At 50.2% G+C, this 23,705-nt stretch overlaps 7 protein-coding genes across 7 annotated transcripts; 3 read left to right on the top strand and 4 right to left on the bottom strand.

The window, feature by feature from the left end:
* Positions 1–1,122: 1,122 nt before the first annotated feature.
* Positions 1,123–3,333, bottom strand: FPSE_01221 (uncharacterized protein; the record flags this gene model as incomplete). Its single annotated transcript, XM_009254341.1, has 1 exon — positions 1,123–3,333. The coding sequence occupies one exon, from the start codon at positions 3,331–3,333 to the stop codon at positions 1,123–1,125; it is 2,211 nt and encodes a 736-aa protein (XP_009252616.1).
* A 946-nt stretch (positions 3,334–4,279) lies between these two features.
* FPSE_01222 (uncharacterized protein) lies at positions 4,280–6,128 on the top strand (the record flags this gene model as incomplete). Its single annotated transcript, XM_009254342.1, has 3 exons — positions 4,280–4,336; positions 4,393–4,977; positions 5,028–6,128. The coding sequence occupies 3 exons, from the start codon at positions 4,280–4,282 to the stop codon at positions 6,126–6,128; spliced, it is 1,743 nt and encodes a 580-aa protein (XP_009252617.1).
* A 2,215-nt stretch (positions 6,129–8,343) lies between these two features.
* On the top strand, positions 8,344–10,007 carry FPSE_01223 (uncharacterized protein; the record flags this gene model as incomplete). The annotated part of the gene is made up of 3 exons (XM_009254343.1): positions 8,344–8,773; positions 8,962–9,498; positions 9,583–10,007. 3 exons carry the CDS (start codon positions 8,344–8,346, stop codon positions 10,005–10,007), a joined length of 1,392 nt encoding a protein of 463 aa, XP_009252618.1.
* Positions 10,008–11,250: 1,243 nt separating this feature from the next.
* FPSE_01224 (uncharacterized protein) lies at positions 11,251–12,324 on the bottom strand (the record flags this gene model as incomplete). Its single annotated transcript, XM_009254344.1, has 1 exon — positions 11,251–12,324. One exon carries the CDS (start codon positions 12,322–12,324, stop codon positions 11,251–11,253), a length of 1,074 nt encoding a protein of 357 aa, XP_009252619.1.
* A 737-nt stretch (positions 12,325–13,061) lies between these two features.
* FPSE_01225 (uncharacterized protein) lies at positions 13,062–15,380 on the bottom strand (the record flags this gene model as incomplete). Its single annotated transcript, XM_009254345.1, has 5 exons — positions 13,062–13,692; positions 13,739–14,582; positions 14,631–15,016; positions 15,069–15,285; positions 15,341–15,380. 5 exons carry the CDS (start codon positions 15,378–15,380, stop codon positions 13,062–13,064), a joined length of 2,118 nt encoding a protein of 705 aa, XP_009252620.1.
* A 2,284-nt stretch (positions 15,381–17,664) lies between these two features.
* Positions 17,665–22,056, top strand: FPSE_01226 (uncharacterized protein; the record flags this gene model as incomplete). The annotated part of the gene is made up of 2 exons (XM_009254346.1): positions 17,665–19,266; positions 19,318–22,056. The coding sequence occupies 2 exons, from the start codon at positions 17,665–17,667 to the stop codon at positions 22,054–22,056; spliced, it is 4,341 nt and encodes a 1,446-aa protein (XP_009252621.1).
* Positions 22,057–22,397: 341 nt separating this feature from the next.
* FPSE_01227 (uncharacterized protein) lies at positions 22,398–23,317 on the bottom strand (the record flags this gene model as incomplete). The annotated part of the gene is made up of 4 exons (XM_009254347.1): positions 22,398–22,729; positions 22,784–22,929; positions 22,987–23,083; positions 23,143–23,317. The coding sequence occupies 4 exons, from the start codon at positions 23,315–23,317 to the stop codon at positions 22,398–22,400; spliced, it is 750 nt and encodes a 249-aa protein (XP_009252622.1).
* Positions 23,318–23,705: the final 388 nt, after the last annotated feature.

Genomic DNA, 23,705 nt, shown 5'->3' with positions numbered 1-23,705 from the left:
TATGCCATGTGTCATCTATCTGTAGGCTGTTCTTGCTTTGGATAGCTCACCGACATTGGATATCTCTCACAGTCAACCCAGCTTTGACGGCGAAAAGCCTTAGCTGTAGCTCTTGTATACATACTGTTACATCAAAGGACAACAAAACCACCTCAATTCGTCCTGTTTCCTCACATGCATGCAGCCCACACACACCAAACAAACAACCCTTCTGCAGGATATTTTTGTGCCAGGCATTCTCAATGTTGGCCTTTGCTCCTTCATTATTCCTCCACCATGAATGTCCTGGGGATCTGCAGGAAAACGCCCATGCGTTGCAGATCTTATCCCCACTGGGCGTCTCATCGCGCTGAGGCTGACTTGAGAGAATTGTTCTGGAAGCGGGTAAGGCGGGGCAGTCTGTGGGGATCATTTCAGCGTGGCTGTGTATGCACGATGGATGTTTCTGTCATGCTTCCATTCCTTCTTTCGAGTTTCCTTTCTTGGATGGATCTACTGGGATCTGACTGGGGTTCACGATTCGAGTTGAAGGCACCGAGATAAGACTGCGTGTTTATTGGCGGATTGATGACTTAGTGACGTTTATGATGAGACATGAGGCCAACCTTGTACATAGAATGTGCTATTATATAGACGGCGGGGAGTTTTGTTCTTTCTCTACTTATGTTTGGTCCTGTTAGAATTTATGGCGCATTTAGACAAATCATTATTGTATTCTCTAATCATCTGAACCCATGATAGCCACATTGTAACTCTTCGCTCCAAGATGGCGATGCAGCTTGACACCCATTGTTTTCTCTTTACTCCTTTTTATGTGTCACATAATGGGCAAATTCCCCTGTCCTGAACCTGTGTAGCGAGACAAGAAATAAGTGAGTACAATAGTAGGAGATCATCCGTAGCTAGACTAGTCCCTAGTCGCACTGCAAGGTTGTATTCCCCGCCGTGCCCACGGACGTAGTGTATGGTTTACACGGCGCCGGAAACTCTCCCCATCCCACAATGCGCGATATGGCGCACTGCATTTCCAGCTCGTGACCACATACGTAGCTTGCGGATTCCTAACCCCGGCTGACTTCTGAGTCACATCTGTGCCATAGATCTTGCTTTGTTTCCGATACGTTAGTCTTCCTCAATTGGATCATCGTCATAGTCCGGCATGGCGCGGAAATCAGGCCGCGCTTTGTCCCTGTGCTTCCTCCGTCGCCTGCCCTTCTTTGGTCCATATAAGGTTACGGATGGTATATTAGAGGGGGCATCGGCAGCTAGTCTTCCAATGAAGAGTTGCGGCTGGTGGAATGTGAACTCGGCCTGTAACGGCTCGGGCGACGAAGGCTGAGCAACGATCGAGTCGATGCCATCTGCGGTATCTGCGTTTGCGGTGACCTCCGATAATGACTGTTCCTCCAGGTCCAAGTCTGGGCCTGTGCCCAGCGGCACTCCTATCTGATCATCTGCGATACAGGGCGTTTGTTTCGTCGATAATGAGCTATCTCGTGTCGCTGAAGGGGGCTCAGCAACATCACTGCGCGGTGCCGTCGAACTTGAGGCTATTGGTAAGTCTTGGAATGCACAAGGACCGGTTGTTGTTTTGAGGCCCAGCTCGCGTTTGGTCTGCTCATTCGCCTCATCAAGGGCTTTGCGAGTAGTCTCAGCAGGATCGTTATCGAAAACAAACCTTTTCCAAATCTCATCCTCGTCTTCAGAATTTAGTGTCGTTTTCTCTTTAACGTGCTTTTCAGTCACTGCTCCGTTCTTATCTTCGTTCTCAGTTAGTAAGTCTAGCATGTCTCGAAAATTGTTGGTTTTTCTTGTGTTTTTCCGCGCTGGAAGTATCCAGTCACTTCGAGGCTTGACCCGGGCCTCGCGCCGATCATGGTCCGGGTTCTTGAGTGATTCGCGAGTTTGTAGAGCAGTGGGTGTAGTCAAGTCGCCTTCTGCCTGTACTTCAGGCAGTCCTGGTTCGGAACTTAGTATCTTATTTTGGATATTGTCTGATGAAAATACGTGAGACGTCCAGGTTTCGCAAGATTGTAGTTGTGGCTCATCAATCTGGCCCAACGATCTATGTGGTGGAGTTCGAGGTTGGGCTGGGCTTTGTGTTTGCGAATGTTTCTCCGATGAGTTCCAAAACTGGCTGATTCCAGGACTAATAGGTCTTGAGGGCTCTCTCACTTCGTTTGTTTGAGCTGGCTCACTTGATGCTGTTGTAGTCTTGGGGTTCAACCATAAGTTCCACCGTATATCTTCGGGTGTGATACGATTAGAAGATCGCCTTGGAGCACCTAGAACAGCAGTAGTACTCATATTATCCTCGAAGTCAGGTGAACGTATGTTGATCATCGAAGGCCGTGTCTCCCGGATTGGTTGTGGTTGATGTATCATAGGTATGTGAGCCTTTGCGACGAATCTCGGTTCGTCAGGTCCCTCACGCCTGCTCAATTTTTGGTTACTATTTCTGTGTGCGGTATCCAGGGCACCATTTGAAAGGCTGAATAGTTTGTTCCGAGGATCGAGGCGGCCTGGACTTCTATCACACTTTCGGGGCTTTATTGTAGCCGTTTTGGGTGCTTGAACATCCGAGGGTAGCTGGTAAGGCGATATTAGTCCCAGATTGAGCGACCTGTCTGGGCTCGAACTAATGTGATTGGGGAGGCCTTGTCGCGTAGCAAAACTTCGTACTGAGTTGCTTTCCCGGCTCCAGCGAAGGTTCTGGCTCCCTATGTTGATTCTCATTTCATTGTTAGACAGTCGACCCAATGTTCTCCTATTGGAGTGGTCATGTTGATCGTATGTTGGGAGAAGAGACGTAATATTTTGTTTGAAGTTGGAGGTTCCTCGTGGTTGGGGAGAACAATCCTTTCGCCAAGCATAGTTCACCTTCAAGGGCTTCTGAGTGCTAACACCCATCCAATCATCCTTTTCAAGCAATTTGCGCCTCTTGGTCGCGATATCCAGTTCTTGGTCGTCTTTCTCGGAATGAAGTACTGGGGAAAGCCCGCTTCCAGGCTTCGGGAGTTCAATGTTAATACCCTGAACAAGGCCACGACGAGGGGCTTCGCTGGTGTCATGCTGTATATGTATAAGTTTTCTCTTTGGTGTTTTTTGTTTCTTTGCAGGGGTTGACGAGGTCGAGTAGTGGTCCTGAGGTTGTTGTGGTTGTGGCTGCTTAATGTAATCGGGGACGAATGATACAATGTCTAGACCTTTGCTGGATGAAGGGGCATTCTTCTTAGCTCTGGCTTTTGCAAAATATTGTTTTTGCCGAGCAGCGTCCTTGTCCCAGCCTTTGCGGCGAGAGTGGCGAGCCAGTGCACCTTCAGTCCAGTTCATGTTCGTCAAAGGAAGATAAAGGTTGGTCGTGGAGAAATAAGGTGAGTGGAGGTTGACGAGTCTGTGTTAAATATTTCAAGCTGATTAACTCGTGCTGTCAACCATAGTGTTGCTGCAGGACCGACCAACTGCCTTCCTACGACTTGGGCATCATTCGAGGAAGGTCCAATGGGAGACAATTAGGCATCCAGCATTAATCGCCCTATCACTCGGTTTCAACCAGCTGAAATTCCCCATTCCAACATGCTTTGGTGCCTTAGAGGTAGTTATTTCCCTCATAGAAATTAACTGAAATTATGGTTAGGTTAGTACCTACCTATGTTCAACCTGTTGATCAAACTTGGTGTCAACAAAGCGAAACAGCGTTGTGCCGACAGGTGGTCTTTTGAGGAGGAACCACAAAGCCTTATGCGACTAGATACTATTATTCCTACTAATTTTTGAACGCTGGTTGAATATATACTACATATTTATCTTCATGCTTAGTCTTTATTAGAAATGCCAGCCATAACCGTACAAGATCAAGAAGCATTGCTAGAACCACGATAGGCGAATGCAACACTGTTGGGCCTGATCTGAGACAATTTTATATGATAAACTGTAAACTTATCACAAGAGGACTTATGCTCTGAAAATTTAGTTACCTTATAACTTTTCTCTGTCTTATCCTAGGTATAATGATGAATACTCCAATACAGAGGATGAAACTCACTTACACAGATCGAGGTACAGTGTGTTTTGAGTTGCGCCACTCCAGGCACGGTGCTCGCACAGGCCAACTAAGCTTCGAGACGATGACAGTGGGGGAGCTCCCTTCAACCCCGTCCCTTAAACGTGGAGCTGCATTTAACATCTAGCGCCAAGACGACAGATTTCACTAATAACCACAACTATCATTCTGCGCAAGACGATTTCTCTATAGATTTGCGCTCACTAAATCATCATCATGGCCGATGCAGAGGAAAAGGCCCGCAAGGAGAAGATTGCCGCGGCCAAGAAGCGAGTCCGTCCGCCCCTCCCTTCGTATTCCATCACACGACTAACTCAATGCGATTCCAGGTCGAGCAAATGAAGAAGAAGAAGAAGGGTACCCCAGCCAAACAAACAAAGACAGAAGCAGCCGAAACCCCTGTGCCCGAGCCTGCTGAGGAGAAGACCGAAGACACTCCTGCCGTCGAAGAGAAAACCGCCGAAGAGCCTCCCAAGGATACAGATGATAAGCCAGCGAAGGCGTCTTCCAAAGGACCAAAGAAGCCACTCCAAATTGAAACCAAGGACGAGAGTGATAGCGACAGCGATAGCGATAGCGAGAGTGACAGCGATGACGAAAACTCGCCCGCCGCTACCCCATCTCTTGCACAGCAGTCAAAACTGAGGTCTACATCTTTCCGCGCCGGCTCCAACCCTTCAGGAGGGGCAGCATCTCCATTCAGTCCCGATGGTGAGACTGCGCCGGATATCTACAGAAAGCACATGGCTCGGATTGAAGAGCTGGAAAAGGAAAACAAGCGATTATCTAAAGAGGCTACCGACTCAGAGAAGAGGTGGCAGAAAGCTGAGAACGAATTGGCCGACATTCGCGAGGCTGAGGGTGAGGAAAGTGGCAAGACTGGCAGTCATGATGATGGCCTTTTGGATAGCTTGGTAGGTGATGGATCTGTCCTTTGCTCGTAAACCCGCTGACACTTTCGCAGAAGAGCCAAATGGCCGCACTCGAACGTCAAAATGCTCAGCTCCAACAACAGGTGTCGCGTGGACCCAGTCATGGCCATCGCCAATCCGTGTCAATGGCTACACCACCGGCAGATTTCAAGGCCGAGTTGGAGGCCAAGACAGCGACCATTGAATCCATGGAAATCGAGATTTCAAAACTTAGAGCCCAGGCCGAGCGCCACGCCAGCGGATCATCATCGGAGAAGGAACAGGTTACTGCTCTCGAGGACAAACTCGCGCGTGCTGAAGCAGCGGCAGGCAAGGCTCAGCGCGAGCTCCAGGACCTCAAGCGCAACCTTGAGAGAACAGCAGAGAAGGCAGTGCGCGAGGGCAGCGAGCGGACGAGTGCCGAAACAAAGGTCAAGACTCTTGAGCATGAACTTGAAGAAGTAAAGAATGCGCGCGACGAGCTTGAGAAGAAGGTCGAAGCTTTGGATAAGAAAGCCACGACCCTGACCACATTACACAAGGAGCAAGATTCTCGTCTACAAGCAGTCAAGAAGGAGAAGGAGAAGGCGGAACATCAAGTCACTGAGCTGCAAGAAAAGGTTGAGAAGCTCGAAAGTGAAAACACGAAACTCAAGAGCCGCAAGTCTCTAGAAGGCGGTGGCGGATTGGACGATGAAGGCGTTGACGAGCTTGAGGATGAGGAACGCCAGAAGCTCGAGAGGAAGATCCGTGCTCTCGAGAGCGAGGTTCATGAGCTGAGGAGCGGGGCATGGATTGAAAAGCGCCGTGAATTGGAGGCAACCAGCCCGGGTTTCCAGGACGTCGACCTTACCACGGGACATGGCATGTCTCCCACTCAGCGAAGGAAGTCTGGCCCTGGCAGCATCGGTGATTTCTTCACAAGTGGTCTCAATGCACTCGCCGGGGGTGGTGATGAAGAGTTTCTCGAGGACGATGATATGGACTTTGACGAAGATGCGTTCCGCAAGGCGCAAGAGGAAGAGTCCAAGAGGAGACTCGAGCGGATTAAAGAGATCAAGCGATCACTCAAGCACTGGGAAGGTTGGAGACTGGATATTGTCGACATCAGGAGAGGGGGTAATGAAGGCGTGGGTGAGATCTTTGATGTCTAAGTCGAGCATCGTTGTTTGTGATGGATATTAGGTGAAATGAGTTATGAGGATGGAATATGTACTAGAATAGAAAGATATTCCGAGAAGATATATGGATAGGTTATTGATGACTACTTTCACTCACATAATTGTTCTGTTCTTATATCTGCGTAGCGCCTGGCATCCTACCCTATGTCAACCGAATTTGAGACGTTGATCAAGAAACGAAACACGATTTCGCGATAGTGGTCGTTCAATTACTACAAGGTATAAAGTGTAGACCAGCGTTGTAGTAGTCCTCAGTGTCAAAAGTAGAAATAGATTCAGCAAACCAAGTAATAAATAGTTTATAGTATAGTCTCTCAGCATTGAGATAGGTAAAGAGTCTCAAATAAGCTGCATAAACTAACTTGTTACATACCATCGGCCAATTTTAATACTCCGAGAGAGAGATCGATACTATTTCTGTCATTGCGATACCACGATAAATGTGTCTCGGCATCCCATACCCTTTGTTTCCAGTTCGGACGATGCCCGTAAGGCAATATGTTATCCCCCCGATGACGGCGCGGAGAGTGGATATAGACCGGAGATCCGAGACGGAGAACGGAAATGCGTTCCGCGCCGAGATGCAAAGCTCCGCGACTGGTTATTTCCGGTGCGGTTTGTCAATTGGGAGAGCGGGATATCAACGGTATTAGACTGGCCATGACGAATGTGCAGCTATAAGGCTGTTAAAGATGTTGTCTATGGCACTATATGTTCCTATGAGCTTCGGCACTATAACTCGTGTGACGCATTCCTTCGGGGATAGTAATACCGAGATGAGGCAAAAAACGAGAGCGGCTGTCATGCACGAGATCCAGTGCCCAAGAAAGACATGGCTTCTGGTTTTCTCCACTAAAGCGGGGGACTCAATGCGGAACCCATATAAACTACCTAGCGCTAACCGTCGAGACTGGGACTGGCTAGAGGCTTTTTCCCGCTGCTTGCAGGTCTTGACGAGATGCTCCAGCTCGGTCAGGTACCGAGCCTCATCACCAAAGAACCTGGCAAGAAGAGGATAGAGAGTGTACTCGAGACACGCCCTGACTGTTTGGGGGGATGCGACGGAGTTTCTGCGCATCCAAAGACTCTAGAAAAGTATCGTGAGGTTGAGGAACAGAGCACAGGTTGAGCTTCATGTCTGGGACGGAAACGTCATATGTATACACTTTAGATAGAGGGACGATACACCCCTGTCATAGCATGCGATTGTCTAAAAAGATCATGTCAGCCATTGTTATTTTACCGCAGCGTCCGTCTTCGGAAGGCCGTTGTCGGCAGAATTAAACATGAATGTCCTTTGAGTCCTTTTATCTATCTCGGCTGAAGTCCCATCTTTGCATCATCATCTTGTTCTTCTCTTGTCTGCAACTTCAAACTCGGTAGCAAAGAATTCATTGTCCAACAGACGACGTTTTGTAAGTGCATCTTTCTATGTCATGCCTAGCTTCCATGAGAGGTCAGAGGTCAGCCACAAAAGAGCTGTCATGATACATAGGTATCGTCATGGACCAACGAGAAGACATTCTCATTCCCCTCCCTCTCCGGTTTATACATTTCATCAAGACTTTATTCTTCACGCCCTTTGAAGAGAAGAGAGACGCAATTACTATGTTTCAAAAACCCTCAAAACATAGATCGTCTCATACCTACCCTTATTTCCCCCTCTTCTAGTCCTGTCTATTACTCGCGCAACTGCAACTAACACCTGATGCTTCCCCCAGCTTCCAAACATACAACTAGCGGCGCCTCTTTGATCAAATTCACCCCGTCTCATTGGGGGGCAAGGCCACATTAACTTACCCCGTATTCTTGACATTGCATCGCATCGTCGGTTTTCCTCTCGGTCGCCGCCACAGTAACCGGCTACTTCCTCGGCTGTCAGTGTAAAAGACCCCCAGGCACCTTCCTCAACCCGACCCTCCGATCTCCACCTCCGAACCCCAAGACCCAAACCAACCGCCCCTCCCCGCGCTTGTTTTGCTGCTGCAGCAGTCGCATTCCCAGTCGCAGTTGCAGTACGGATACAGCATCCCCAAAGGAAAGGACCTTCCCTAGCTCAAGTCAAGCCAAGTCCAGTCAATCTCCCGGCGACGATTCCCGAGTCCGGTTCCCGTTCTCGTGCCGTGACCCTTTTTAACTCTTTTATAAACCTCCACCCTCTTCTTTTTCTTCTCTTTTTCTGCCCATCATGCCCGTCGCTGCTCTCGCCTCTTCCGTCCCGCGATCTCTATTCTCCTCTTCGCTGCGCCGTGTCGCTTATACTTCCACCACTATCCGCCCTGTTCGCGCTTCATTCGGTGCTATCCAAACCATCTCCCCATTCGCAGTCCGCACAATGGCTTCCTCTACTCAGAAGATCAAGGTCAAGAACCCCGTCGTCGAGCTCGACGGTGATGAGATGACCCGCATCATCTGGCAGGTCATCAAGGACAAGTTCATCCACCCCTACCTCGACATCGACCTCAAGTACTATGATCTCGGTCTTGAGTACCGTGACGAGACCAATGACCAGGTCACCATTGATGCTGCCGAGGCCATCAAGAAGTACTCTGTCGGTGTCAAGTGTGCTACCATCACTCCCGATGAGGCTCGTGTTGAGGAGTTCAAGCTGAAGAAGAGTAAGTCTATACCCGTCCTGCGTTGTCTTAGTTCGCGCTGCGTCTTGCTATTCCCCACCACCAATCGCAACCCCGCATGCATGAGAACATGCAGGAGAAGCAACACGAGGGGCAATGAGCAGGAACATGGCGAATCAGACATACAGTAAGCCTGATAAGAATTGAGCATCGCTAACTTGCATGTCCAGTGTGGCTTTCTCCCAACGGCACCATCCGAAACGCTCTTGGCGGTACCGTCTTCCGTGAGCCCATTGTTATCCCCCGTATCCCCCGTCTGGTTCCTGGCTGGAAGAAGCCCATCATCATTGGCCGTCACGCCTTTGGTGACCAGTACCGCGCCAAGGATGCTGTCCTTCCCGGTCCCGGTAAGCTCTCCATGGTCTACACCCCCGAGGGTGGCCAGCCTGAGGAGATTGAGGTCTTCCAGTTCAAGGAGGGTGGTGGCGTTGCCCAGACTCAGTACAACACCGACGAGTCCATCACTGGATTCGCTCACGCTTCTTTCAAGCTCGCCATTGACAAGGAGCTCCCTCTCTACATGAGCACCAAGAACACCATCCTCAAGAAGTACGATGGTCGCTTCAAGGACATCTTCCAGGAGATCTACGAAACCACCTACAAGAAGGAGTTCGAGGCCAAGAAGATCTGGTACGAGCACCGTCTCATCGACGACATGGTCGCTCAGATGATCAAGAGCTCCGGTGGTTACATCATGGCTCTCAAGAGTGAGTTTTCCACGTGATTTCTGAACACTCGTTCAGCTATCATATCATGTAATACACAAGGGGAAGATGCTAACAGCTTTCCAGACTACGATGGTGATGTCCAGTCCGACATTGTCGCCCAGGGCTTCGGCTCTCTCGGTCTCATGACCTCTGTCCTCATCACCCCCGATGGCAAGACCTTCGAGTCTGAGGCTGCCCACGGTACCGTCACTCGCCACTACCGTGAGCACCAGAAGGGTAACGAGACCTCCACCAACCCCATCGCTTCCATCTTCGCCTGGACCCGTGGTCTTATCCAGCGTGGTAAGCTCGACGACACCCCCGATGTCGTTGCCTTCGCCGAGGGCCTTGAGCAGGCTTGCATTGACACCGTCGACATTGACGGTATCATGACCAAGGATCTTGCCCTTGCCACTGGCAAGTCTGAGCGCAAGGACTATGCCACCACCAACGAGTACCTTGATGCTGTCGAGCGCCGCCTCAAGAAGACTCTCAAGGAGAAGCTGTAAATGTCTTTACAATGATTCTCAGACTCCCCCTAATCACTCAACACCTTCCTCTTCCGCCTTCTGGTCTCTTGCAACCGTAAGAGCACACACTCTCTCATGAACTCATCAAGCATCGGCGTCGAATTTGTTGTCATCATCTGAATAGCATCTCACTCCAGTTTTGAAAGCCACAAGAGCCTCACCTCTTGCGGCCTCTTGACCACGCGTCTTCTCAACATAAAAGAAGACGGCATTGTCAAGTGCATTCGTGCACCAAAACTCACTGTAAGGCCACATACAGCGGGCTAACGATTTATGAAGAACGTTCCTCCATCGTCATTGTGGTTGGATAGGATGTTGGGCTTCTGAATATGTAAAGGCAAAGATATGAGAGAGGAGGTCAGCATGATACATCCTGCATAGTTGAGGAGCAGATGCTATGTAGATAGAAAGCTTCTTGCTCTTAGCACATTAGACATAACGGGATACCCAGCCCTGCTTTATAGTTTTCCGCACTTCACTCTTCCCTGGCCGTTGACATTGTGACTCCCTGATCCCCATAGTACACCCTCCTCTAGTTCCCCTTAGTCGCGGAGTAACGGAGTCATAACACGAGCTTGGACAAAGCTTAAAGCAAATCTATTGGATCTTGTTATCCCTGCGCCTCAGTTTCTCACATGTATGATACACAGTACATCAACGCACAGTTGCTCTTTCAAGGTTGTCGCTTCCTCACAACGCCTCTTTTTTTCATTTTGCTTGCTATCAAACCTCGGTAGTTGTCCGTAGCTAGCGTAACCGACACCCAATCTCCAAGATAATTCCCTGATTGAGAAAAAAAGAAACATCAGTAGCAGAGAACTCCCTATTTCCCCCTTCCACTCCCTTCCAAAAAAAGAACCCCCAGTCCCCCGTCTGTCTGTCCCCACGCTGGGAGATGGAAGAATGCCTCGGCTTAAGCCCGCACGTGTACACATAAGGAAATGGATCGTGTAAAGAGGGCTGAAAGTGTGAAAAATGAACAGAATGAAAATGGTACCCGTAGACCCGAGTGCTCCCGATCGAGATGGCCCTCGGTTGGCCGGAAGGAAGACCAAGGTTGTAGAGGCATGCAATTATGGTGCCGGGGTTTGGGTGTTGCGTACATATGGACATCCGCGAAGCTTCATTCTTGATTTCGATAGTAATACATGTCATGGCGTGAGCTCATACATGAGAGCGGTTATTCTCGCTCTGAGTGAGATCCTCCAAAGACCGCCCGGATCTAGTCGGTTTGGGCGACAGAAGCCTCCTTCTCCTTCTTTGGCTTGCGCGCACTGGGTGTCCCCTCTGCTTCGCTCTTGCGCTTCTTCTTCGTCGGCCTTGTTGATGAGCCACGGGGCTTGTATCCCGTGTCGTCTTCATTATTCCTCTTGCGCTTGCCACGGCTAATGGGCGTTGAGGCAACATCTGGCTCCTCGTCCATGCTGACATCAACGTCACGGTCTGCTGCGACTGCGCGAGCGGCTGCGCTGACGCGCTTGCCCCTGGTGCTCGCTCTTCCACCACGCTCGCCTCGTGATCCGCGCGTCTTGCGCCCACCGGTATGGCCGCCCTCGTTATCATCTGCATCACCGTGTGCCTCGCCGTCCTGGAGGAATATCTTGGGGGCATGTTTACGCAGCCAATTCGTTACACTAGTAGGATTCTTGAGATGCGGGTGTGATTGTTGATGATTGCCTGGATGGGCGCGAGGGGCGAGCGTGGGGAGATGTTGGGAACCGTTATCGAGAGCCATGTCGATATCGTAGATGTAGTTGTCGATGTCATCGGCGGATAGGAAGTCGGCTGGGAAAGCTTCGCCGTCTGGAGCCTTGAGTTCACTGACGATTTGCGGTAGCGACTCCTTGGCGGTGCTGTATGTTGAGTGCGGAACACTGCTAACGAGATCTTCGAGTCTTCTTCTTGGGGTGTCTTTGCGCAGTTCGTATTCTTCATCCAGGGGCAGGACGGGCGCTTTGGAATCTGATGGAGGTTGAAGGGATACCTCGACCTGCTTCTCGGGAGGGATCTGCGGGGAATTGTTGATGTCGAGTAATAGATCCAATAGACGACTGTTGATATCGCTGTTAGCATTCCCTTCAAAATTACGTTGTTGAACCTTGGAGATGGCGTACTCATTCTCTACAGCCAAGCGCTTGACGAGCGCCGCGGCCTTGTCCTCTTGCTTGTGTAGCTCCTCTCCATCGTGCATCTTCTGATCGAACACGATGCGCATCTTTCTATACTTCTTCTTCCATGACTTGTAGCCAGCGCGATGGCGAGAGGCGCCCTCGGTTTTGACGGGGGAGTCCTCCATGGCGAGGGAGAGCGAGGCGCGACCGGAAGCGTAGGTGATGGTCAGTTGAAAACGCGCAGGATTGCGAAAAAAGGATTGGATTCCGCGGGGGTTGGTGATACGATGGGCGCGTTGTTGTGGGTGTTGATAAAATTGGAATTGAGGATGCTCGTGATGTTGACACAATGGAAATAATGAAAGGGTCAGTAGCAGGGTTTGCCAATAAGATTTGTTGGTTTGGGGCCTTGCGCAACCAAGTTCTGGGACAGCGACGGGTGGTGTTATTCTTGGATTAGATCGGTACGTACCTTACAGTAGTTCAGGTACACCCTGAGCTGGTATGGAGCTGGCCTACGTGCCCCAAATGAGCTACGTAGTCCGGTTCATGTATCTCCCAACTCAAAAGGTGAATTAATGAGGTTAATGAATGGTTTATTTTTATGCATGTATTTAAACAGGTTCAAGCAACTTCTGGGTGTTGTTGTATTTTTGTAATCTCTGCTATATATCGCACAATGAATTTGGACATGGCGTCTAGGGTAAGTATGACACCATCATTGAGATGCAGCAGAAGTAAGCAACATTGATCAAGTGCTAGCTTCTATAAAGAAACAGGAATCAGAGTCAAAGTGTACTTTGAACTGTCACGATTACATACTTAAATCTTGGTGTCTCGAAAAGTCATAACGTGAAACGAAGCATTCTCGGATTGGCCTTTAGCCTCCGAATCCATTAGTCTATTCTCCATATTCGAATCATCATGATGCTACCTCCTTTCCTAATGTGTCCAGCTCCTCTGTGATAAATTCTGCAGCATTGACCATTTCCGTGCTGCCGTAAACAACCCTCTTCTTCGCTCTATCGCCTCCTGTGCGGCTTACCCACTCCTGCAGGTTGCCGTACTCATCCATGCTGCCACCACCAACTGTGAAAACGACAGCTTCGCTGAAGCCTTGCCGTCTTTGACCGAAGCTAGCAGTTTGGCCAGGAACCTGAGACCCAGGCATGCCACCCGGCGTGCTGGTGCCTGCACCCGACCGCACAGCGCTAGGAGGAGGCATGGTGCCTCGAGCGTTGGCTGATCGAGGGTCATAGTAGAGGAAGTGTTCTGTCTTGGCGATGGCAGAAGACGAGGCAGAGGAAGGGTCCATGATAGACTCAACGATCTTGGTAACAGTAAAGTCACGATCAGCGGGAAGGAAGTTCTTCACACCACTGATAAGACTCTCAAAGTTGGATGACAATCCGGTGGGGACTCCTGATTCCTTGAGGCGGTCAGTGAGACGCGAAGACATGGAAGAGAAGCGTCCAAAGAGATCTGATGTTTGAGCTGGTTGAGCGGTGTTGTTGATGGTGGTAAGCTGTGTCATCTTGGTAGTTGCGCGAACCCTATCCTAATCAGTAAAGATAGCTTGAGTGTGTGCATATAACTCACTGTCGAACATAGGGCAGAGACGAGACATCTGCGCCAGCCTCTGAGAGAGCCTTCTCGAAGCTCTCGAATTCTTGTCGGTTAACTTCCTGCTCGGTGCTCAAGAACCAGATGATGAACAGTCGCAGTTTGTCGACAGGTTCAGTACCCTTGTTGTCGTCCTTGATGATCTCCATAATCTGGGCCTTGGTTTGCTTCACAACGTTCTCCTCCAACTGGAAGTAGTTGTCGAGCTGACGGTCTTTGATGCCTGTTAACAAAGCTGCCAAGATGTTCATATGCATGTCGAGGATGCCCTTGCGTTCTCTCATTTCGGGTAGTAGCGTTATTGCCGCCTTGAGATGTTGAGCACTGGCGCTGGTGTCAGCTTGGAGGTCCTCGAGATCCGTAACACCGGTTTTCTTTGTGATCGCAGCTGTGTCCTCCTTGTATTTGGTCAACTCAGCATCGATGTCCTCCGCCACTTGAGGGAATGGACTGCCCGCATTCTTGGCCCAGAAGAAGTCGCTTGTCGTCAGATCGTAGCCTTTCTTGGTAGGCCCCTTTGCTGGGTTTCCTTCTTCCGCAGGAGTTTCAATGGTAATGCGATTCAACTTCATATTGAGAACGTCGTGGACTAGACTTTGGTATGTCCAAGAATGCGAAAGCATAGGTATCAAGTCGATGTTTCTGTCGAGAAGAATGAGAACAGGCCGAGAAGAGTGAGTACCGGATGATGCATTGGGCCTGGGTCCTGAAAAGAGGTTGTCCTTGGAGTTTAGGATATGGTCTCGAAGCTTGCGATCAAGTTGAGCAGCTACCATCTCAGCAGCAGCGCCTTTGGGGCATCGGATAATGGGAATAACACCTATCAACATATCAGCACACTGTTTTTCGAGTCACATTTTCGACATACCCATGGTGGCGATCACACTAAAGAGACCGCTCACAATCTTGTCCACTACTCGGTCCAGCTCCTCATCGCTTGTGGCTGCACTGTTCAATGCCCAGTATGTATGCTCCTTTTGCATGCCCAAGCTGAACAAGTCGGGCTCAGCAACGATAAAGTTCAAATACTGGTCAAACAGCTGGGCGATATGTTCGGATGTGCCTGCTGTGGCTGTTTGTGTTGCAAAGTCCTCGAGAAGCACACGAGGGAGCGAGGAGAGGAAGTTGATGTAAGCGGGGGTGTATAATCCTTTCTGCAAGTCGGAAGTGATGGCCTGCAGGTTTTGCGCATTCGGTTCGAGGAGGTAGATGACTGGGACATCGGGGATAGGGTGTCTTGCGCCGCCAATGTGCCTGCGCAGCTTGTGTCAATATTATATTTTTTGCTTCATACTCGTTGACTTACATGTGCATTGTTACACCCATTGCGCGCAAGTCGCTGACACGCATCACACTGCTGATAACATCTCGACCAAGATCGTCAAAGACCAGGACTTTCCAGATAGGGTTGCCATCAGCGTCGAGAATGGGCGCAACAGGAGCAAGTAGACCGTTGGCATGCGCCTCGTCAGCTTCGGAGGATTCGACCGTCTCGTTCAGATTGAGGATTTTCTTGAGCGACGCTGACGGAACCGTTAGCGGAAAGACAAGAAGCGCTCCAGATACAATATCACAAACCTATTTGGCGATCGCGCAGAGAGTTGCCCTTGGTCGCCATGTTGGCGAATGACGTCGGGGCGCCTGAGAATTGAAGAGTGGGATGTGAAGTTCAGGAGCTGTATGAGGAATACGGTTTGTCCGTAGTTCGACCGTGTGGATAAAGTGTATGCCAAAAGTATGAACTATGGACTTGTCAATTTAATCCGGATAAGGGTTGTTAGTCAATCTTGGGCGTGAGAAATTGTATTGCTTGATGCCACTTGAGGCCACGATCCAATACCAAAGCAAACCGACTGTTGGGAAGCTCCCCTACAAGCGCGCAAGATGGAAGCACGGACCGAGACAAGCGCCGACGCGATTGGACATGGAAAGTGCCACGGTGCTGGGCCCGCTGAGTTACAAGGGGCCAGCCGCTGATGAGACCAGTTCGAATTGTGGAGCTTCCTTCCTAATGCCTGATATTGCGGATTTATGATAGCACTTGGTGCCTGAAAAACGGGGCCAGACTCTACACGTCCAGCTCCATTCTCAGTTGCGAACAGCCAGGGACTTCTTTTCATTCTCTTTGATCCGACGACACCTCATCAACCCCCATCATCCATCGCGACAACACGCTGCGTCGGCGCTCAACTAAGGCGCATTTAAATACCAGCGGCGCTTAATATTCTGGATTCGATTCGATTCGTGTTCATCTTTTTCATCTGCGCCTGTATCGCCGCCTCGCACTGGCGAACTGACGGGTCGCCCTTTTGTACTGCCTTCTTTCTACCTTCCTCCCGACAGGTCACACCTACGTTCGATAATGTTGTAAACACCACGCGACCTGCGCAATATACAAATGGGATAGGATTTCTCTGCATCTTTTGGTAGGAAGACGGACAAAGCTCCCGTATCGAAGGACCTGTTTCTGAATCAAAGGGTATGACCAAACTTGACCCCGTTCCCTTTCCCTATCTGCACCAATCAATCATTTTACCTCTGTCGCGTCATTCTGCATGGCTCGACCACCCCATCAGAAACAAAGCAGCAGTATTGTATCCGTGATTTCTCTATAACAATGGAAACAACCACTCGGACTCTGCAGCATTTAAATTGCAAGCCGATGAGATGGTGACCGTCATGGAGACTGGCTTGGAGATAAAAGCTCCTCCGTGTCGCCTTCTAGGAGCAGAAAGCTGCGATGGCTGGGTGACCAAGACGCCCATGTGGCGAAATCTCGGTGTATACAACCTGGCCAGCTTAGAAGCTACGCGAACGCGAACCTAAAAGAGCCGCGGCGCAAGTGTTTTGATGATAAAAGAAGCATCCAGACAAGGTCAAAAAGGGCGTTCTCGTTCTGGCTGATGATCATCGTCTCGCGACGTTGCAGCATCAGTCAAGCTGCTTGCGTGGTACAGGGGCTGGGTGATAACGATAACGCTTCCTTCAGCACCCTCAGCGACATCTCAGGGACCATACGCGCTAAAATGCGGGTGCACACGCATCTCAAGAAACAGTGGCTCCACCATCAAAGAAATCTCCAGAATGTCGCAACCAACAAGTCGATTCCATCTTTTGCAGACAAAGTTACTGTACATGGCCAGATGTTAATTTTGGTTCTGGAGTTTATCTTTTCCTGTTTCTTTTGGGCTTCTTTGTCACCCACCCATGGCAGTCTTTGCCCGACCACAGCGAGACACCCATTTTTGACTGCAGTTGCTGAGCTACGCTACTGGATGGACGCTCTTTATATCACTGCTTCACGTCCATAATCCGCTTCTTACTTCCATCTCATCTGCTATTTTCTTTTACTTATCAAATACCAGTCCTCACACATTTTACAATCATTTTTTTGCTGGCCTTGCTGATAGTTTTTTTTTCGTTTTCTCTAGACTACAGATTCACCTCCCTCACCTTGTCTTCTCTTCTTCTCCAAGACCCGGATCCCTGCCAGTTCGTCCGTTTGTTGACTAGCGCGTTCTTATGGTGGGCCGCCTGCAGCTACGATAGCCGACAGCTTTCCCCTAACAGAAAGACACCTGCATAAAGTTACTTTCCAGCCTAATTCCTCATGTCAGTACCTTTTTTCTCTACACGCTTGATAACAATCTTTATTGTAACCACGGCTACGTCAACGCCTAGCCGCAGGTTGTCAATCCCATCACACACACCTTCCTTCACTGCTTTTCTATCAACTGCTCTGCTCCCTCTTGTATTGCGTCTTGTTAGCAATACATCCCAGAATAGCAAAAAATTGCTGATACCATGTTTTAGCTCGTAAAGCTGTCCAGTTTAATTAATCTTGGTGGCCGTATTGCTACTGCTGTAGTAGCTGTCGTTACTCAACAGAGCATTAACACAAGATGCAGCCTTGGTCCAACAATGGCCAAAACGGCGCTGATGAGACACAGCACCAGTGGCATAACAACTATGGGTTTCCAGCACAGAATGGCCAATTCGACCCTCATCAAGCCTGGTCGCAGCCTGTAGGCGATCAGGCCGCCTATTCTCAAATTAACCCACAAGATGCTGCCGCCTCCAACTTTTTCGATTCCGACCAAGGCCACTCCTTCCTTTCCGGGACTTTACATGGCTCCCAGCAAGACCAACCAGGCTACCACTCTGGCCATGACTCTCTGTCAATGAACCAGCAGTTTCCACAGCAGACATCCGATGTAATGGATACAGATTTTAATGCCATGCATCCTGATATCTATAGCCAGCACGGGAAGATGAATCTGGATACTGCCATGGCTGGTATTGGACAGCTCTCGAATCACCCTCATTCCTCTAATTTTCCGTATTCTATGGCACCGCCCAGCGAGTCGTCTTTCGAATCACCCATCCAGCAATTTTCTCAGCCACATGTGATGCCTCAGCCAAGTCGGCAGCAGAGCCATACACCGGTACAGCAGTTTGATGCTATCCAACCTTCTTTCGCACAGGGCCATAGTTTCAGCAGACCCCCTCAGCAGTCTCCTGTCCAGAGCCAACAGCAATACAATCAGTCTGCTTTTTCGCCCCCGGTTAATGGCCAAACCCCGCAATCTCGGCCAAATGAACAGATGAACTTTCAGCAGTCCCATCAAGGTCGCCAACAGCCTCCTCCCCAACAACAACATGCTCAACAACAGCCGCCGACTGTTCAGCCCCAATTTGCCCCTAAGCAGCCCATTTCCTATCCTCAAACCTCGCAGCCTTTGCCTGCTCAAAACTTCCAGCAGCAGATGCACCAGCAACAACCGCACTTCATTGGCAATGCCTCCTCGCCACCAGCCACTAACAACCCGTATCTTATTCCTCAACCTATCAACAATCAAGACACTGGTATCGCTCAGCACGTCACCAATGAGCCTCCTGCTAAAAAGAGGAAGCGAGCGGTGAAGAGTGCCCCGGATACTCCGACGCCAGAGCCTGCTGCGACATACATTGACTCGCCTGTGGGCTCTCCTGCTGTAAAGAAGGTTGACGATGTCGATGGTCTGCCCGCTCCTACACCTTCCCCTGAAGAGGCCCAGTTGATTGCTCAATCTAACAAGCGAACCAAGGCCGCTCAAGCCAAACATCCTGCGATCAAGGGCCTTCCCCATTTAATCTACGAGGGGACAACTAAGCTTCCAGCCCCAAAGAGCTACGATAAGCTCGCTCCTCTAGTAGCCCTGCCAGCTCGTAGCGGAAGACAGATGGTTCCTGAACTTGGTTACAACCTCCCATGTGAAGTCCAAGGCCGATTCACAAATCAGTACCGGCCTTCTCCCGATAAGGGAGGACTGGACGAGAGGCGCATGGAGGCTAAGGGACTATTGGATGATTTTGACCGGTCCATGAAGAACTTAGGGAAACGTCGCCCAAAGTACACAGAGTACCCACACGCTTTCAAAGAACAACTTAAATCCGATGAAGCTTCCAAGAACAAGGCAGAGAAAAAGGCAAAAAAAGAGCAGGAGGAGGAACGAGGCAAACCAGTAAGACATTTACCTGTGCACCTAATAAAGTATCCTTCTAACAATAACCAGATGCGTCCCGTTAATCGCCCAACAGATCCCGCTGAAGCAGCGGCCTGGGATGCCATCGGGATGGTCCACATTGAGCAATCTGTTGCGAGGACAAACACATTGATCGCAACACGTGTTCAACAAGCAGGCGAGTATTTCATTAAACTTCGTAGTGATATGAATCGCGCCAAGCAGGAACTTGATCAGGCTGTAAAGGATAAAGTATCTGAAGCTGCGCTAGCCAATGCGAGGAACGAATTCGAACAAAAGAAGCGGATACTTTATCGTGCTTTGGATGCCACTATCGAGCATGCTGATGACGCTGTCCTGGATAATCTTGGAGGCCACCAAAAGCTTGTTTCGACTTTGGTAAACGCATTGATTATGTGTATCAAGGCAGGCGACTTTTCTGGAGAGCTTCCCAAAATTGTCCTCGAGATGTTTACCCATTTTCCTATGACGAAAAGGATCGCCGAGACGACCAACTTTGAGACAGTCCGAAAACGATTTGCCGACAAAGGTGATGGTGAAGTCAAGGAGCTTGTATCTGAAATCACGGCCAAGGTAAAAAAGCTCAAGGCTAATGAGCCTGAGACAAGCACTGGGTACACCGGCACTTCTGCATTAAGCAGAGCAAAGACCAAGTCTGGCATGGAATCTTCAGCTAAGCGTGCTCGTGACGACGAACCTGACACGCGCACGGTAAAGAAGATTGCTGTAGAACCTTCTGGCGGCGGTTCTCTTATGAGGAAACTTGCCACACCCAAGATTCAACTTCAATCAGCCTCTAAAACCAGTGCCGCAAAGGCTGCTGCTGCTTCTATCCTGCCAGGGAAAACTAGACCGGTGGCTAAGTCGGTTCTAAAACCCGAAGTCAAGCCAGATGCCAAGGCTGCAAATGACGAGAAGGCCAAACCAGAGTCAAAGCCGTCACGAACGGAAGTCAAAACATCTACATCCCGCAACGGTAGTACTGCAGCCACAACTTCGAGCGCAGCTTCGAGTGCTTTATCTGGCATTGCCTCGCTTCTTGACTCTATCAATGCCCCAAAGCCTGAATCTCCTGTTCAACCTAAGGAAACCGATGGCCCCGAAACGTCTGAAACGCCCGAAGAGAAGGCCAAGCGGCTTCGCAAGGAGGCTCGCCGTAAACTTCGAGTCACTTGGAAGCCCGAAAGCGAGCTTGTGCAGGTCAAGATTTTCCAGAAGGAAGATGCCGAGGACGAGGGCAGAGAGCAGAACATGATTCGAGACGCTGCTGATGATCGATCTGAAGGCATGGTATTGAAACAGCGCGCCGACGTGGATGAAGATGAGGACGATGACGATGTTCCTTACCAACCTTGGATGGGGCCAGTTGGGATTGATCTTTCAAGATTGCCAACTGACGTCCGGAATAAGAACTACGTTAACAGAGGTGGAAATGTCACATTCACGACAGAAGAACAGCAGCGAATCGCCGATAGGGAGCAACGGGAGCTCGTGGCTATATACACAGATCCGGCCGACATCCCACCAACGCCCAAATCACCGCCACCCGAGGCCGCAACGATCACACAGCAAAAGCCGCAACACCTACCTGATGACGCCAAGTTCCAGGAGATCCAGGCTCGATGGCGTGATGAGCAGCAAGCAGGAGCTGATCGAGCGCTTTACTCGGCGCTCCAGCGCATCGATGCGAAGAACAACCCAGCATATCGCATTGACTCAATCATGAGTAACCTTCGAGGCACCCCTGCAGCGCAACAACACCAGCGCACTTCGCCTTCCCACCACGCTTCCAACTTGGCCAATGATACTCTGCCTATTATCGCAGGCCGTGCTGTTCTAGAGCAGATAATCGCTATCCTCAAATCCGATAAGGCTAGGAACTGGCGAGATCCCAACCCAAGTGCAAGTGATGTTTGGCGGGCGTACAAGTACCCTGACTCAGCTGGTTTTTGTGGAAGTGTTATTGAAAATGTTACCAAGTCTATGGCTGGCCTACCGTTTCCCTCCAACTCGCCTCCTGAGTGGATCTTGCATGATCAGGAGAAAGTTCGCGAATGGCAAATAGGCTACAACAAAGAATTGGCAGCTCGACAAAAGAGGGAAGAGGAGGAGCGCGCGAGAGCAGAAGCAGAGGCAAATGCCCTGCTATCAGCGATGTCCGGTGCTTCATCTGGCCAAGCTCCAGCTAACCCTCAGGACTGGACTGCTTTTTACGCTCAGCAACAGCAATACGCCCCCTATATGGCTTTGTTGCAGCAGATGAATGGAGGTCAGCAGCCAGCTCAGCCTCCAACAAGCGCTGTACCCTCGCAGCAGCAGCCACCAATCCCCGAGAACCAGCTTCAGTCTATTTTGGCTGCCATCAACCAGCCATCACAGGGTACGGCACAACAAGCAGCAGCCTCAAGTGCAGCTCCTTATCTCAACCCCAATGACCCATCATCATACCAGCAGTATATGATGTTGAGCCAGATGGCGCAGGGTCAACAGGTCCCGCCTCCGCCTCCACCTGCCGCCGAGCGCGATTGGGAGCGAGAGAGAGACCATGGCCGAGATCGTGACCAAGATAGAGGATGGGACCGCGATCGTACGTTTGACCGTGATGACCATCACGCAGGCAGAGGCGACGGCAAAGACGGACGGAAAAAGAGAGGTACCCTCCCACCACACAAGCCTGCCAACAAGGCACTTATTGGCACTAAGCCATGCACCTTCTGGCAGCAGGGCAAGTGTGCCAGAGGCGACAAATGTACATTTCGACATGACTAAAACGAGCTTTGGAGAAGACTCGTCTACTATATTGAACCTGATTTGGAGTTCAGAGGCGGGACGGGTTATGGTGTATTTTTATTGTCAACAAAATCCGCATCGACTGGGTTCAACCAGAGGGTCAAGCAAGACACCAAACCATTTTGTTAAACTAGAAGTCCATGCCTACAGCGGCATGCATGATAATTAAAACATTATAATCATTTTTGTGCACTGAGATAGTCCTTGAGCCTTGTAGAATATTCCGTAATTGTTTTCATGTAGATAACTAAGCTACCTAGCTGTGGTCGTTGGTTGATATCGTCGTCATTTTTTCCAGGCCTTTCTCGTAAATTTGACTTTTACTCGGCGGCGGCCATCTCTGTGTCACCTTCACCCGGTCGCTTGACCAGCCCGCGCAGGCTCAAATCGTAGACAACGTCCTCAACCCTCTTGACGTCATACTTGACGGCATCGGCTCGCTTGCGGAGGATGTCGTTCTTGAGGTTGAGAAGCTGGAACCCAGCGAAAAGATCCTTGATGAACGCGCTAATAACGAGAGGAAGCTCAAAATCTCCGTGGGTAACAGCGTTGGGAGCCAGACGGGCGAGCTCATTGGTCAGGTCCGTCAGAGAGAGGAGATACTCCTCGATGGTGAAGTGGAAGGCGTCACGGTCCTTGAGGTTTGTAGGGACTGGGAAATGTTAGTTTGGATGCCAAGATGGTCATGGTGATGGATAAAACGGACCCTGGAAAACAGCGCCGACCTGCTCGAGGGTCAAGAGACGGCCGAGAGAAGCTGGCTGCGAGTCGGAGCCTAGACCGCCGAGCCAGGCAGTGTAGACAGCGGTGCCGATGGCATTCTGAACAGTTCTCGCCCACTTTTGGTTGTATCTAGAGCAGAAAGTCAGATTTTTGATGCACATTTGGCTTCAGGTGACGATGGCGTACTTGTAGTATGGGTGCTGGCTAGCAACCTCGCTAAGTTCCTTCACGATAGTGACTTCTTCCTCGATGGCATCCTCAACCTGGGAGACCAAGGCAGGATCTGCATTTTACGAAAAATTAGCCTTTGAGCATCACAGTAGGAACAAGGAAAAAACTGACAGCGGGCGCGAGGAGTAGAGTGGACACGAGAGAGAAGGCCTTGAGCGGTGGCGACGGCGCGCTCGAGACGCTGGATTATCTGAGTGAGGTTGTCGCGGACGCTGGTCTCTTCGTCGAGCTTCTCTTGGAGGTGGGAGAAGAGTGAAGGGTCGAGGAGGGGAGTTTCGGAGGACATGATGGTGGTTGGTGGTGAATGGATAAATGAGGCTCTGCGGATGAGGTTCTCGAGATGGAGGTTTAGTGGTTGGAGTCACGCTAGGGTCGTCTTTACGATTATGACGGGTGTGATTCTTGCCCGGCACAAGTTTCAAGAGATTTACGCAAAGATTTACGACTGACTGACAAACTTGGATACAAACATCATCGCGGATTTACTAGCATTTTCCTTAACAGCAGGTGGCACTACGGATCATTTTCACGAATGGAGGGAGTTCTTCCTCACTACCCAGGCAAGCCTGAGAAAGCAATGAAAAACGAGGAGCTCGAGAGTGCAAATTCGCGTCACCTGGAGGCAGTGTAATACCAGGGACACAGTGAGCGGAATCGTGTGCAAGCACAGAGGA

The sequence above is a fragment of the Fusarium pseudograminearum genome, chromosome 1 (genome assembly GCF_000303195.2).
Source record: "Fusarium pseudograminearum CS3096 chromosome 1, whole genome shotgun sequence".
In the NCBI taxonomy this organism is placed as follows: domain Eukaryota; kingdom Fungi; phylum Ascomycota; class Sordariomycetes; order Hypocreales; family Nectriaceae; genus Fusarium; species Fusarium pseudograminearum.
The sequence above is the reverse complement of the archived record's forward strand: the minus strand, read 5'-3'. Positions and strand labels throughout refer to the sequence as shown.